The sequence below is a fragment of the Dermacentor albipictus genome, chromosome 1 (genome assembly GCF_038994185.2).
Source record: "Dermacentor albipictus isolate Rhodes 1998 colony chromosome 1, USDA_Dalb.pri_finalv2, whole genome shotgun sequence".
Classification (NCBI taxonomy): Eukaryota; Metazoa; Arthropoda; class Arachnida; order Ixodida; family Ixodidae; genus Dermacentor; species Dermacentor albipictus.
The window spans coordinates 307624428-307641198 of record NC_091821.1 but is presented as its reverse complement, the minus strand read 5'-3'; the positions used below and the strand labels follow the sequence as shown (position 1 = coordinate 307641198).

At 47.9% G+C, this 16771-nt stretch overlaps 1 protein-coding gene across 2 annotated transcripts in view; it reads right to left on the bottom strand.

The window, feature by feature from the left end:
- Window positions 1-14629: 14629 nt before the first annotated feature.
- Window positions 14630-16771, bottom strand: part of LOC139054488 (receptor expression-enhancing protein 5-like) — a 28262-nt gene continuing 26120 nt past the window's right edge. For both annotated transcript variants that reach the window (XM_070531523.1, XM_070531522.1), the window contains exon 5: window positions 14630-14820. In XM_070531523.1, the coding sequence (XP_070387624.1) occupies window positions 14786-14820 (35 nt within the window). In that variant the 3' untranslated portion in view covers window positions 14630-14785. The remainder of the gene's footprint in view (window positions 14821-16771) is intronic.

Here is a 16771-nt window from a genome sequence, read left to right as displayed (position 1 = left end):
GGTTTCTGCCCCGTAGGTGAGTACTGGAAAGACGCAGCTATTATACACTTGCCTCTTGAGGGATAATGGCAACCTGCTGTTCATGATCTGAGAATGCCTGCCAATCGCACCCCAGCCCATTCTTATTCTTCTGATTATTTCTGTCTCATGATCCGGATCTGCCGTCACTACCTGCCCTAAGTAGATGTATTCCCTTACTACTTCCAGTGCCTCGCTGCCTATTGTAAATTGCTGTTCTCTTCCGAGACTGTTAAACATTACTTTAGTTTTCTGCAGATTAATTTTTAAACCCACTCTTCTGCTTTGCCTCTCCAGGTCAGTGAGCATGCATTGCAATTGGTCCCCTGAGTTACTAAGCAAGGCAATATCATCAGCGAATCGCAAGTTATTAAGGTATTCTCCATTAACTTTTATCCCCAATTCTTCCCAATCCAGGTCTCTGAATACCTCCTGTAAACACGCTGTGAATAGCATTGGAGAGATCGTATCTCCATGTCTGACGCCTTTCTTTATTGGGATTTTGTTGCTTTCTTTATGGAGGACTACGGTGGCTGTGGAGCCGCTATAGATATCTTTCAGTATTTTTACATACGGCTCGTCTACACCCTGATTCCGTAATGCCTCCATGACTGCTGAGGTTTCGACAGAATCAAACGCTTTCTCGTAATCAATGAAAGCTATATATAAGGGTTGGTTATATTCCGCACATTTCTCTATCACCTGATTGATAGTGTGAATATGATCTATTGTTGAGTAGCCTTTACGGCTACTCAACAATAGATCATATTCACACCGTGTGGTATAGTGCGTAGCAAATGTTATCGACTAATTTCCACTAAGCGATAGAGGAAACGTGCGGAGGAGATCAAGGCCAACTCGAAAGAATGGCGAAGATGGTATTTCAATGCACTGAAGACGGCCAGCTGGTAGAGCTGCTGGTTTTTTGCGGTGCTGACAGGATTTACAGGAGGCGACGGCAAAGAAACGGTACATACCGTGCCAGGAGTCATATGTCTTTGAGACTTCCAGGTGACCAGCGGTTGGGACATCATGCAACTGTACGAGCACAGTCTCATGCATATGCTTGGGAACTACCAGGAGCAGTTCAGGGCCATCAGGGTGCATGTTGTAACGGTACAACATGCCATCTTGTAGCACAAACACACGCGGAGAGGGTAAGTTGGCAGGTCCGTCAGGCTGAGGATGTCTATCAGTTAAGGGTCGTTGCTCACCAAACGCCGTAAGCACGAGGACGCAAGTTGACTCGTCGGTCTCAGGACGGCCTGGTGGGTCTACTGGATGACGTGACAAACAATCAGCGTCCTCATGGAGTCGGTCTATCTTATACACCACTGTGTAAGAGTATTCTTGGAGAGCCCACCGACCGAGACGTTCAGTTGGATCTTTTAAAGGCGAAAGCCAGATAGGGCGTGGTGATCGGTGATGACCGTGAAAGGCCGTCCATAGAGGTAGGGGCAAAATTTACCTACTGCCTAAACGAGGACGAGGCATCCACGTTCGGTGATCGAGTAATTGCGTTCGGCTGGTGACAGAAGGCGGCGTACGCACGGCACCGGTCTACAGCACGGTCGCAACCACGCTGTCGCGCAACCGACAAAAGTCGCGTCTTTCTTAAGAAGTTACGTTAGAAGGCGTACGATGTCAGCAGAATTTCCCACGAATCCGCGGAAGTAAGAGCAGAGGCCTACAAAGCTGCGAACGTCGGTTGCGCAGGTGGGCACAGGGAAATCATTGACCGCACGAACTTTCTTCGGATCGGGACGAACACTGGAAGAGTCGACGAGGTGTCTGAGGTCAAAAGGGTGTGTCAAAAGGTCAAAAGGGTCTGAGGAAAAAGGGTATGTCATGACTTTTTAGGCTTGTAGAGCAGCTCCGAACGAGCAAAAAAGGAAAGTGGAAAAGGTAATGAAGTGAAGGGCAATAACCTGAGCGCTCACTCTGTTCTCCGTTCCTTTTCTTTACTCCGTTCCTTTTTATTACTCCTTCTACTTTCCTTTGTTTGCTCGTTCTGAGCTGCGCTACAAGCCAAGTCTAAAGAAGAGGTGTCCGAACACAGTAAGTTGCCGGAGGCCGAAGTGACATTTCGTCGAATTGAGCTCAAGTCTCGCCTTGCGGAACACTGAAAGAACTGCCGAGAGACGCTCGAGGTGTGTGTCAAAAGTCGGCGAAAAGACAATGACATCATCGAGGTAGCACGAGCAGATTGACTACTTTAAGCCATGAAGAAGGGCATCCAGCATTCGTTCGAACGAGGCGGGAGCATTGCATAGCCCGAATGGCATCACCTTAAACTGATATAGCCCACCAAGTGTAACAAACGCCGTCTTTTCACGATCCATGTCGTCAACTGCAATCTGCCAATGCCCGGAACGAAGGTCTATCGAAAAAAAAATACTTAGAGCCACTGAGACAGTCAAGGGCGTCATCTATCCAAGGTAAGGGGTACACGTCTTTTTTTGTTACTTGGCTAAGTTTATGATAGTCGATGCAGAAACGCCAGCTGGGGGTTGTCTTTTCTAACGAGCACGACAGGAGATGCCCATGGGCTTGAAGAAGGTTCGATTATATCACGGGCAAGCATTTTGTCAACTTCCTTTTCTATAACTTGGCGCTCAGCGGAGGAGACACTATAGGGACGTGGGTGTATGGGTTTGGCATCGCCGGTGTGAATCCGATGGTTGACAAGTGCTGTTTGGCCCAATGGTCGGTCATTGAAATAAAAAAATGACCTGTTACGATTTGAGAAGACCCCGAAGAGCGTGTACGTGTTCGGCCGGAAGGTCAGTGGCGATCATTTTCGTTATGTTATCTAACATCGTGGGGTTCGAATCAGTAGCAGTAGGAGGCGGTGCAGCAGGCTCAGTTAAAAGGAAGAGTTAGCTTGGGCCCAACTCCGACTTGTCCTATTCAACAAGACGTAAAACGCAAAAACGTTTAGCCCGGCCGATTTTAATGAAATCTGTTGCATTTGATAGAGGAAGTTAAATTCTGGTGACTGTTGGAAGCGTAATTTCGATTTAGGGCCTAAATTTTGTGAAAAGGATTTTCAAAAATTCGAAAGTTAGAAAAAAAATAGACGCAAGAAGTTTACAAATTAATAGCTCTGCATCGAGAATAGATATTGCGGTTCTGTAAACGGCATCCACTAGATCATTGAAAGCGGACAAATTTGATATGTCATTTTACAGTTTACGTCAATTTCTTACGCTGTGTACAAGGGTTCTGCAAAAACTGTATTTCCATGTTACTAAGATTATTGACATTCATTTGTAACATATGAATTCTGTCCGCTTTAGATTCACTATTAGATGCGATTCACATAATTGTTATATCATTTTTCATTGCTAAGTTGCAGAGCTGTAAACTTGACAGTTTCGTTCTGTGAATTTTTTTTGCCACTTTTTAATAAAAAATTGACCTAAATCAAGAATTTGAAACCAACGGTCCCTAGATTTTAAGCTTTTCATTTACATGCAATCAACCTCGCCAAATTTGGTGCAGTGGTTGCCTAGAAAAGTGAATTCTACTTTTACATGTATTTAGATGTAACCGACCTAAAACTTTCAAGACGGAAACATGATAGTCGGAGGTTGGAGCTAGGGTTGCAAGAATGATACCCTGGGGTATCACTTGAGGAACGCCAACATTATCTAAATCCATAATAATGGAAACGTCAAAGACTTGAAAAATTATAGACCGATCAGCTTACTGTCCGTTGCCTACAAAGTATTTACTAAGGTAATGGCAAATAGAATCAGGAACACCTTGGACTTCTGACAACCGAAGGACTAGGCAGGATTCCGTAAAGGCTACTCAACAAAAGACCATATTCACACTATCAATCAGGTGATAGAGAAATGTGCGGAATATAACCAACCCTTACATATAGCTTTCATTGATTACGAGCAAGCGTTTGATTCAGTCGAAACCTCAGCAGTCATGGAGGCATTACGGAATCAGGGTGTAGACGAGCCGTATGTAAATATACTGAAAGATATCTATAGCGGCTCCACAGCCACCGTAGTCCTCCATAAAGAAAGCAACAAAATCCCTATAAAGAAAGGCGTCAGGCAGGGAGAGATATGATCTCTCCAATGCTATTCACAGCGTGTTTACGGGAGGTATTCAGAAACCTGGATTGGGAAGACTTGGGGATAAGAGTTAATGGTGAATACCTTAGTAACTTGCGATTAGCTGACGATATTGCCTTGCTTAGTAACTCAAGGGACCAATTGCAATGCATACTCACTGACCTGGAGAGGCAAAGCAGAAGGGCGAATCTAAACATTAATCTGCAGAAAACTAAAGTAATGTTTAACAGTCTCGGAAAAGAACAGCAGTTTACGATAGGTAGCGAGGCACTGGAAGTGGTAAGGGAATACATCTACTTAGGGTAGGTGGTGACCGCGGATCCAGATCATGAGACTGAAATAATCAGAAGAATAAGAATGGGCTGGGGTGCGTTTGGCAGGCATTCTCAGATCATGAATAGCAGGTTGCCATTATCCCTCAAGAGATAAGTGTATAACAGCTGTGTCTTACCAGTACTCACCTACGGGGCAGAAACCTGGAGGCTTACGAAAAGGGTTCTGCTTAAATTGAGGACGACGCAGAGAGCTATAGAAATAAGATGGGTGTAACGTTAAGGGATAAGAAAAGAAAAGATTGGGTGATGGAACAAACTCGGGTTAATGACATCTTAGATGAAATCAAGAAACAGAAATGGGCATGGGCAGGGCATGTAATGAGGAGGGAAGATAACCAATGGTTTCCGAACTGGATTCCAAGAGAAGGGAAGCGTAGCAGGGGGCGGCAGAAAGTTAGGTGGACGATAGAGATTAAGAAGTTTGCAGGGACAACATGCTACAATGGGCCCATGACCGGGGTAGTTGGAGAAGTATGGGAGAGGCCTTTGCCCTGCAGTGGGCGTAGCCAGGCTGATGATGATGATGGTGATGATCACTTGAGGGCATAGTCCAAATGTCACAATAGGGAAACATGCGGCATTACCCTTTATACTGATGAGTGAGTGCGGGAATGACATTCTGGGAACAGAGGACGGTAGCGTTGGGCGACACGATGCAATCGCCGTCGTCCACAGGGGGATCAGAGGAGACGTCGATGTCCGTCACGGCTAGATGTGGTAGACGAATGTAATCGGCGGAACACAGCCAACTCGGCGCAGCATCAGAAGCCTCAACGGCATGTAAGGCAAGCTGGATAACCCCTGCAGAGCAGTCAATAAGAGCCGAATGTGCCGAGACAAAGTCAAGTCCTAAGATGATTGCATGTGGGCACTGGTCCAATACGTAAAACAAAACTCAAGTGTGGCGTCCGGCAACAGTGACACGGGCGGTACACAACCCAGCAACAGCCGGAGTCGCACCATCAGACGTGGACTACAGCGATCGGAGCAGGGGTAAGAACTTTCTTCAGGGGAATACGGAGGTTTGAGTTCATGACCGATATGTGAGCGCCGGTGTCAATGAGGGCGACTACAGGTATACCGTCCACGTCTACGTTGATGAGGTTGTGATGTCCAGGTAGTGTGAGCAGAGGAATTTCGGGTCGGGTCGTCGTGGCAGGCTCATCTCTCGGAGCTGCGCCCGTCAGTTTTCCGATGAGCGGCGGGAGTACGGGGGAGAAGGAGAGCGACGACGCAGAGGTGAGCGGGGCAGGTGTCGGGATGGCGATGGTACAGTGAACTTGAAGCCTTCTCGTTCACTATAGCGATGGGGAGCGGTTTGATCGTGCTAGCGATGATGGCCGAGCGCTGTCGTCGTCATTGTGTACCGGCACTCGGGAACTACCACCTGGTCGTGGGATGTTTCGATAGCTCGGCCAAGGCTACGAGTTCCAAGCACTGTGACAATGGCGGGAAATGTGTTCAACGCGTCCGCAACACAAGCGGATGGGCGTGGCAGTGGAAGTGCGCCATTCTGCGGAATTCTGATAACGAGGACGGACGATTGGGCGGCTGTATCACTCAGGTGCGGCGGGCGGGCGGTAGTCAGGTCCGTTAACTGGGCAAAGCGTCGTAATCCTGCGTTTGCTAGTTCTTGACGCACAACGGTTTGGATAAGGGAAATGGTTGCATGGGACTCGTCGGGGTTATGCACCTGAAGGGGTACTGGGGAGACAGCTTCAATCTCGCGGTGGATGATGCGCACAATATTGTCGGATGCAGCAGGAACTAGTGGAACGGGTGGTAGACGGAGGTCCTCGCAGGTCGACGTCGCAGCCGTGTTCGGAAGACGTGTGAAGTTTGGAGTAACGCGGCGACTTTTAGCTTCTTCCGAGCGTCTGCATTCATTGCTGACGTCTTACACTGTGGATGAGTTCTTAAAAACCAGAAGTGTAAACGCGTCATCCGCGATACCTTTGAGGATGTGCCCAACCTTTTCCGTTTTGGGCATCGTGTCATCGACTTCGCGACAAGCGCGGGCACATCCTAGATGTACGTCACATAGGACACGGTGCAATTCTGAGCACGGCATGCAAGCTCTTTCTGCGCAGCACGACCGCTTCCGATGGGCTTTCCGAACAGATCGATGAGCTTTTGCCTATATACCTCCCAGCTCGTAAGTTTCTGTTCGTGGTTCAGAAACCACTCTTGTGCCGTGCCCGCCAGGTAAAATATGATGTTCGCTCATCAGAGTCGGGTCCCAGTTGTTGCTAGTGCTCACCCGTTCGTACCGTTGAAGCCAATCTTCGACGTCGATGTTGTCAGAGCCGGAAAACGTACCTGGGTCACGCGGTTGTGTGAAGACGACGGAGTGGTTGGCGGCAGAATGTTGAGGAACGGTTGGTGACCTGCTCGAAGCATTCTCGTCCCCGTCGTGCGCTGGCATCGTAGATGCCGTCAAGGAGCGTCCGCTGCGTAGATCCGTCTTGAAACTTGAAAAACCCGCACTATCCAGCAAAATGTTACGGGGAGAGAAGACGCTTGACAATACCGTTTTTACTCGAATCTAACACGCACCTTTTTTCCAATAAAACGGGTCCAAAAATTACATGCGCGCTAGAATCGAGTACGACCATAAATCTGCGTTACTATATCGCCATCGGCAGTCGGAAAATGGCTGCCTCGTACGCGCTTCTAGCCCAGCTGCCTTAGCTTCCTCCATGTGCATACCTCCATGTTGTACGTGTAACCAGGCACAGGTGTGACTCGCTTGGAGCTTGACTTCTGGGCGACGAGCGAACGCGACAGCCATCTCGATCGCGTCGCTCGTCGCTGTCGCGCGAGAAATCGCGCCAATGGGGTTTATACTTAACGCTGTCGCGTTAAAATAAAGGCTAGTATGCTTCGCATCCTGGGCTTAACTTTAGCTAATGCACAGCCATTTTTTTTCTTGGGCAAATTAGATGCCGTTGATGCCGACGAAAACTATTTGTGTTCCCCTTTATTTAGACAGGATCTCCTGAGGTAATCCACTTCGAGGGTGGCTGCAAACAATGGGCCTCGCATACCGCCAATCGCATTGAGCTGCAGGCACCGCTATGCCATTTGCTACGCTTTTCCGTTGCCTGCCACCATGCTAATTAAAGGAGATTACTGAAGCGCGATAGCCCGCACGCCCTCCGAGATTGCGCATACGATACCAAGCCGCACTGTGCCAACCATCAGCCCGTCTTTGTTGACTGCCACGTAGCGGTACACACGGCATACCTCTGGGCAAGTGCGGCTGGCAGAAGGAAGCAGTCGTTTCCGAGGCAGAGTTCACAAACAAGTGATGATCAGAGAAGTTATTTGCAACAAAAGCGATCCTACACAATTTCTGGTATATACATAACTTCCTTGTTTGGAACTCCCGCCAACACAATATAGTCGATCCAAATCTGGAATTGCAAGTCAAGGATACTGCCTTAAATCTCTGGCACATGAAGTATAAATTGTGGCAATGTCATGTCAAGTCTTGGGAATTGTTTATTCATACAGAATTACATAACATTTGCAAATAAAGTACAGCAACCTTTGGAGGCATTTCGTTCCCCAGAACATGAATGTACAGAAACATCTACACAGTCCCACAGACATCTGTGCCACATATGGTCTGGGTGAAAAATAGACAGTTGAACCTTCATTTTCTTCACAAAAAAGTCATATTTATATTTCAAGCAAAGGGAAAGATTCTTTTGCCAGTTTATCTACGTCTAGCTTAATTTGGTTCATAATTTGGTTAAAGGGCCATTTAACTCCCAAGTCATCGGCACTGCCCACCAAAAATGGTATTGATGTGGTCAGTAGGTTTCTTAGCCCTTTGCTGCATGCTGTCCACTACACAGAAAAATTTTGGCGATTTTACAAGCAAGTTTACTGCATCGGAGGAGCTCTTGTGCATAGTGTCAACTTCAGTAGACAAGTTTTCTATAGTTGCCCTAGAAGGTGCCACCAACCACTGTTTTTTTCCCCGAACTCTGCGTCAAGCATAGCGTGTTGTTATTCCCGCGGGCAAGTCATACGCACACCCACCTTTACTTTTGGTGTTGTGGTTTGGTACATAGAATTATCTACACAGGATAGAAGCCTTTGGAGGCAAGAACTGTAGATATTGTGGCAAAGTGAAACCAAGTTCACTTTGTGTGCCATACTTTTTCTCCTCAACAAATTTTCTAAAACATCTACAGTAGTGGACACCATGCATGACAGAAACAACAAAATGCTTTTAGGATCATTTTCTGTGCAATTTTCCTTTCATTTTAGTTGGACTTTGTTCTTTGCCTCATATTTTCATGTCACAACACATGCAGATTTATATTATCCAGCGAGTTAATAGAAAGAAACAATTGAATGAGTTAAGGCCAAGATATAGTCCGGCGTTCTCGGCGCGCCAGGCCGCGGCAGGCGAAGTCGGATACGCTGCGCTAGCGACGCCAGGGGTGCAAGAAATTTGCTTCCTCTAGAGTTCGGCGTGCGCGCGCTGCTCGAGGCTGGCGCCATCTGTGCGTCCGGGAGCGCAACTTCACCGCCGCGGCGAACAGCTGTTTACATGGCGCATGCGCGTAACTCCTCGCCGCCAATATGGCGGCGAGGAGTTACGGAGTCGCCCTCTATCGGAAGCGCCTCGCTGGCGTAGTATGAGGGATCACGTGGCGCGCTCCTCATAGGTTTTGCTGTCAGCGCTCACTGAAAACACCACGCGCGAGCTCTCCCGGACATTTCTGTAAGTACTTCCGAAACGAGAGAAGTTTCTTACTGTCTAAATAATAATCTTTGGCAAACTGAAAGCACACAATCGTTTACAGCCGCGATCTCTTTACCGAATACGTACAGTGAACGCCACAGCGCGCGGTCGCCGCGATGGAGTCTCCCGAACCGGCTTCTTGCGTGAAAGGTAGGTAAACGCTGAGAGCAAACTATATGAAATATGTTCTTATAGTGTTTGTATAACTAAATGGAGCGTAATAGAATGAAGCCTCAATGCAGCGATCGCGCAGATTCGCCGCGACCGACTGCGCGTCTGCATGCTTGTCCGCGCACTGTTTCGCTTTCTCCGCGCGCGCGTTTTCGCACCGTGCCATGAGCTTAAGGCCGCAGAATATGAACATTTGACAGTATACAAGCAACCATTGTTGCGTGGGCGCTATCAAAGCTGTTCAAAAATAATTTCATTGTAGAGACTTGACGCCTACGGGACTGTGATGTGCCGTCGCGACGATTCAATCTTTTTTTTCTTCTAAATTCTTTGACCTTTCAATGCTATTTCTTGAGTTGCGTCGCACTGTATGTTTATCGGCGTTCTCGGTGCGCAATTTCCCGCTGCTCCTTTTTTGTAATCCAGTGCATTAATTCATAACACAAACATGACCATATGCCATGCTTTCTTTAAATGTGCTTCTTACCGCTGCCTTTCCACTCCACTGAACTTGCCAGTATCTATAATATCACAAGTTCATAGGCTAAACCGTCATGACATTAGTCGGGCAGCGGACTCGCGCGAGCGTCTCAGTGCGCGTTTTCAGAACGTCGCGAACCGGGCGCCGTAGCAGAAATCTTCCTCGCGTCTTGGCTTGCTGCATACCCGAGTTGTAGCCGATGACTGTTTACCGGTTTTATGTTTCGCGAGCCAAGCTTCACCCAGCTTGTCCTGCGGCTACGTGCGAATAAGGCTGACACCGGCCTCCGTTACGTACGTCCGGCCCTGCGGCACCGAGCAGTAGCCTACCATGTCGCGCGCCTTCAAAGGCAGCCACTACCTATTGTAGTGCTTTCAAGCGTTGTAAAGGAGACACTCGAAGCGGGAAAATTTCGCCACTAAATGAAAACCGCAGCGTACTAGGGAATTTAAGCTCGTTTTCAGCTCGCTTCGGCGCGCCCGAAGCAGCCGACGCGGCCGCTATGTCCACGTGATCCCTCCTAGCACGTCACGCCGACGGTGGCGCCAGCTTTTCCAGTGGTGGAGCTCGAGGCCAATACCCTCGCCGTTCGGGTAGCGCGCGCGCTACCCGAACAGCCAGAAAAAAAAAAACATAAGGTTTTACGTGCGAAAACCACTTTCTTTCTGACCTGGGGTTCTTTAACGTGTACCTAAATTTAAGCACACGGGTGTTTTTCGCATTTCGCCCCCATCGAAATGCGGCCGCCGTGCCTGACAGCCAGAACATCGCACCCATATTGCTAGTACTTCGGCTACGTCAAAAACGGAAGCGGACCATGTATGTACATACATGCGAAAGCTATTCGACAAGCGCCCTCAACTCGGCGACTACCACCAGCTAGTACAGGAGCTGCGAAATGCAGCTTACCTGTGGCGAGACCACACTGCTTTCGTATAGCTTCCCACGCGTTGTTCTTGCGCTCTGTGTCGCGGTAGTCCATGCGTTTCACATCGCATACACATGGAAGGTTGCAAATCGCTTCAAGCAGGCGTCCTCACTCGCGCTGTCATCCCACACGGATGTTCAAAAAACCACATGCCGCACTGTCAGTACGCGCACCGCAGGCCGCCATTCTGCCTTCTGCTCGCTGCCGCTGCAGCGCGCAGTGCATTCTGGTCTAGCGGCAGCCGCGTGAAATAGAACACGCTCTATGTCCGCGCCGGCGGCGTTGTGCTCGCCAAGCGCGCCTAAGCACGCCGGCTACGCCGGGACGCCGGACTGTAGAGTGCGCGTTTTTCACCGACGTCGCTTAACCGCGACGCGCGTGGCCGCGCGCGCGCGTTACGCCGGACTATATCTTGCCCTTTACTCGCTCCTGCTACAGCAAAATGAGTCCACCTGCTTAGGCAAGTTTACTGCCACCAAGTGCATCATGGCAACATTTTTCATGTTAGAAATAATGTACAGCCCAAATATGTAAAATGTCGGTTGGAAAGTGCAAAGCAACATATAATTGCGCAAAATGCAAGTTATCACCGGTGTAGCCCAGGGGGAGAAAGGGGCTCTACCAGAAGCATGCACCACTATCTCCTCTATCCCCAAATTGCTGCGTATTGGGATATGTGGCATAAAGCGAAGTGCGAAAACACTCGCCTGCACAGCCGCCCCCCTCCCCAGTCAAGTGAGCCCCCACTCTCCACCCATCCAAAATAACTTCCTAGCTAGGTCAGGGCAAGGAATATTTGCACACTACCAGCAAAAGCGATGGTTTTTCGTATTTCATAAGGAACAGTCTTTCATAAGGAACAGTCACGTGTTCCTTATGCAAGCCTTTGTATTCAAGCTTACCTTCGTTAAAGGGTCCCTGAAAAGATTCGGACAAATTTTGTAGACGTGTAGGGTACAGCTACAGTAAAAAATTCGCACCACATCGTGTGAGGTGTCTTATATTAAGAGAGCTACGGACGATTACAAGTTACTCTCCTCCGCAGCCATACTTTTTCTCCTCAACTCGTTCGCCGAGTGATCAAGGCTAAGCTCCACCTTCACTGGCTCTCACTTCACTGGTGTATCATAATTGGACGTCATGTCATCTACTTCCGGTTGTCTTGAAGCCAGTGCACAAGGCCTGTCATGTCTTCGAGGCAGCACCAAGAGTGTCCAGTATTCCAGTAACCACAGTAGAGTTGGGCGTTTTGATGGATGGGTGGAGGTGTAAACTAAAGCCCCTCCATTCTACTATTGCTGTGGTGAAGAAGCTTTTGTGTAGGTGTACGTGTGTTACATACCTCGTCACGTTCAGGACAGGTTTCACGTTGCCCCGATACCGCGCACCATGGACGCTAACCTACACTCCGGCAGGAGGAGAGCAAGGGCCCAGTACATGGAGAAAGTGTTCAGATTGAATACCACGGCCCGTTTTACGGACGCTGCCATGTATGGCACGAACAACAAGGGCGCAGTTGCGGTGGCATGCGACTACCGAGGCCACGTTACCTCCGCTGCATCGACCCGCCCCTGCACGATTACGGAAGCCGAGGAGCTGGCCATCGCGTTAGCCATCCGCGAGGGCCTACACGCAAACCAACCACTGACGATCCTCACGGATTCCCAGCAGGCCTGCCGCAACTTCCTACAGGGAAGAATTGGAAGACCTGCTGCACAAGTCCTAGCCGGAATACTCAAGGAGGACCCTGAGGACTTCACCATCCAAACCATCATCTGGATACCGGGCCACACAGGCATCACGGGCAACCTGCAGGCCGACAGAGCAGCTCGAGGATTTGTACATAACCGAGCACTCAACACGCCGGCTGCAGAAGACCTGGACCCTGTCGACCTCCAGTATTCAGCAATCGTCAACTACCACAGAGGGCGTCGTCTGCTATATCCACCACCCCATCGAAATCTAAACACAGAGGATGCCGCTGCCTGGCGTAGGCTCCAGACAGGCACTTACACGAACTTACACATATTACATAGGATACACCCCACAGCCTACAGGGACGAATGCCCATGGTGTGGGGCCACACCAACCCTATACCACATTACGTGGGAGTGCGCACTACACAACATAGAACACCCAGACACGAACACCACGAGGGAGCAATGGGAGGCACTGCTGTCCAGCTCGGCCCTCGACGACCAGCTCAAGCTGATAAAGAGAGCTGAGAAGATGGCAAAAGCCAGCGGAGCCCTGGACTAAGGGCCCCGACCATTAGCTGTTTTTTTTATTATTATTTTAATAAAGTTTATCTATCTATCTATGTGGCCTGATCGCTCTGCACGGTCCAGTCACCTGGTGGCACAGCACTTTACTAGCCTAAGAAAGAGCTAACATTGCTGTAACCAATTGCAAAACATTTTAAACATTTAGAAAAAACAATGTGTTCACAATTACGCTACTGCCAAAAATTTACGCCAGCAGCAAACTAGAATACACTTGGTTACTGCTATATTAGTTCTCTTTCTGGTTGAGCTCTATACCACCAGGCGGCTGCACTGTGCAGGCCGGTAACGTTTGCACCTCCACACATCCCATAACATGCTTAGCCCAGTACGCTTGCACTTGTGTTTACCCGAATACCGGACACACAAAACACTATTGTCGTATGTAGTAATTAATCCTTCGGTGTGAAGTAATGCCGTAAATGTGTAAATGCTGGTGCCAATTGGATACCAACAACCAGTGCTGCAGCCACTCCACTCGCATGTTTGCCTTGGAAAGGGACACGATGTTGCAGCTTGACATGCCGCCAATTGCCACCTTTTGCAGCCCACAACGCAAGGGTGAACCATGGTGCTCACGAAGACAGATCGAGACCAACACAGACCACGCAGCTCGCGTGAACATGTAGCATCTTAAAACACAAGCAGACATTACATGCTGTGAGCCGGAAGTTCTTAAATGTAGTGATAAATTGTCCTTGTGCATTCACTTTGTTACTTTCCTTTTTATAGAAAAAATTAAACATTCAAACTACTACGAACATTTGTTCACCTTAAGGTTGGAAAAATTATCAATGACACAACCTGGGCAGCCAATTGGATAGCTCCCCCCACTAGCGTCAAACAGTCACCTGGCGTCACTTGATCAGGGGCAGTTGAAAACTCAGAAGAGTGGCATGCTGCGATCGGTAGCGATGCACATTTTTAAAACGTTATAATAAATTACACACTTTACATGGACCGCTGGAATGCATCCCTTAATGATCAGAAGGGCCAACCCTAATGACTCAATCGATCAAAATTGGTTCAAACGATCAAAACTGGTTCAAGATACCTTTAATGTGGTGGCACGAATTTTGCCTGTTGGAGCAAATGACAACTGCTGACACGTACACTGACACGTACACTCACTGGAGCTGGTGAAGATGTCCACTGTAGTAAACATTGTGCATATTTTGAAACAAATGCTTCAAAGCACAGAAAGACACACTTTCTCGGCTTTTTCTGGACGTACATTGATGGAAAACTAAAAGTAACCACAGTTTGCATGTGCAATTTTGCTTTATGCAACAGAGGGTTAACTTTAATCTGTTTCATAAAATAAAGGATAACTTTGTTCAGCAAGCATATTGTCATGCAAATGGTACAGCATGATAAGATAGACTTGTTATGGAGAAATTAAAAGGCACGCACAATTACAGACACACGATTGTACAACTGTAAGGTTAGAGGCACTACACACCTAACCCGGCCCTCCGTGGTAGCACATGAAACAGTACTGCTAGCATACATATTTGTTGCTGTCTCAACATACGGCTGTGCGCATCAGGAGAACAAGTGGAATGGCAAAGCATATTTTTAATAAAACATATGCCTGAGTGTACATTAGGGGTGACAATGCTGGGTGCCACCTGCCACCAGAGGCTGGCCACTAAAAGCTCAAATGCTGTGGTCGCCATGCATGACACAGGAGAGGGGTGCTTGCAGCACAGATTCACTCGTTCTTCGCAGCGGAAGCAGCAGCTTTTTCTGCAAGGCAAGAAAAAGAAAAAAAGGCAAGATACTTCTGACACATTGTCAAAAGCTTGTCTCTGACAATGTTGAATGAACCATGGGAGAACCAGCCCAGCATTAATTTGTTATAAGACCATTTTGCTTTTTACAGGACATGCAGGCAGGCTTATGCCATGCTGATAGTTGGCAGGAGTGGTGCTCGTATTTCTTTCTCCTTGTTTGCATACAAAGGCTAAATGCAAGATCAGGCTCTCACTTGGCACTTATTTAGCTCCCGCAATTCTACTAGACAACTGTGAATGCAGCCCTCCATGCCTTACTGGCCGCAACAGCAAGGTGTGCCAAGTGTCAAACATTGTTATAACAAAGCAGCATGTGACCTTCATTATATTCTACATGTTATAAGCATACATTCAATACATGGTAAATAGCCGAGAAAAATTTGAGGACTTACTTTGTTATATCTCTGTTCATTATTCGTTACTTCAATGTATGACTTTAATGTACTGGTCAGTACCCACACTGCATGCATTCTGTTCACATTTATGGGATGCTTAGAAACATGTAAGCAGTTGTAGACTTCTGTCATGCTTAAAGGACCCCTCACCAGGCCCCATAGTCAATTTTTGTTATGCACTAGACGTGGTTACGTGTCCTCTAGGGAGTGTTCTGCCGCAAAATTTTTCAAATCGGCTCATTAATAGGCAAGACAGAACTATTTCAGTGCCACAAACACATGATTTCAGCAGGCGGGCTCCACTGCCAAGCAAGACGCTCTCTCCACTTGCCCTGTCTAGCCTTTGCAGGCGAAATTCCTTCCCTGCGTTCTCCCATGCCAGGCCTCGAGGATCGCGTAACACACACGTCACGAGCCCTGCCTTCACTTTTTTTTTTTTTTTCAGCGTTGCACATTTCTGCTGGCAGTGTTGCACGCGAGCTGTTATCGTATTGCGCAGCGCGTGATTTAGCGCGCTGTACACAAGAGAATATGACTAGCAGTATAATTCAGTGCTACACAAATACTGAGGCTTCAAAGTGTTGTTTTCACTGGCTTTACTTAACGAAAAATAACAAAAACATAGACGTTTCGCCACCTATGCGGGTACTGACGATGCCACCCGCATAGGTGGCGAAACATTTATGTTTTTGTTATTTTTCGTTAAGTAAAGCCAGTGAAAACAACACTTTGAAGCATGAGTTCCCCTGGCTTTTGGAACAAAAATAAAAATAAACAAATACTGAGGCAAAACAAGCGGATCGCAGAGTGTGATCATGCACTTGAACACGGCAGAAAATGGCATAGTTTCGGTACCTGCGCACATGATCGCACGACCGTGGGAATAAGCAGACGAAGCGGAAGTGCATCTCTCTTGCTCGGGTGCGAAGTTAAACAATAAAACACACAGACATTCCATTTGTGTGTTTTATTGTTTTTCTGAATAAAGGGAAAATCAGACATCCACCCGTTCATAGCAATTGCTACAAAGGAAACCAATACGGGTTCCTCGAAAGAAAAGCCTCATAGTTGAAGAAAAATTCGTCCTGGTCCGGGACTCAAACCCGGGACCACCGCCTTTCCGGGGCAGCCACTCTACCATCTGAGCTAACCAGGCAGCTAGCAGATGGTAGGGCGAAGTCGAATTTGTCGACAACACGAAGCATAGGTAAGTGTTTGACGTAGTAGTTCTGCGGAAACCCGCAAGGTGGAGAGAAGCAATGAATAAAGGGAAAATCAGACATCCGCCCATTCGTAGCAATTGCTACAAAGGAAACCCATACGGGTTCTTCTAAACTTCAAACTCTAAACTCTAAACTTCATTTCTCTAAACTTCAATTCGTCAATTCAAGCAACAGATCACACTGATAACAGATTTTGTCTTGAATAATTCTCGAAGTCACGTGTCACCACAAGCGACATCACACTGCGGACATGATTACGTAGGCGCTGAGGCACGATACATCACCG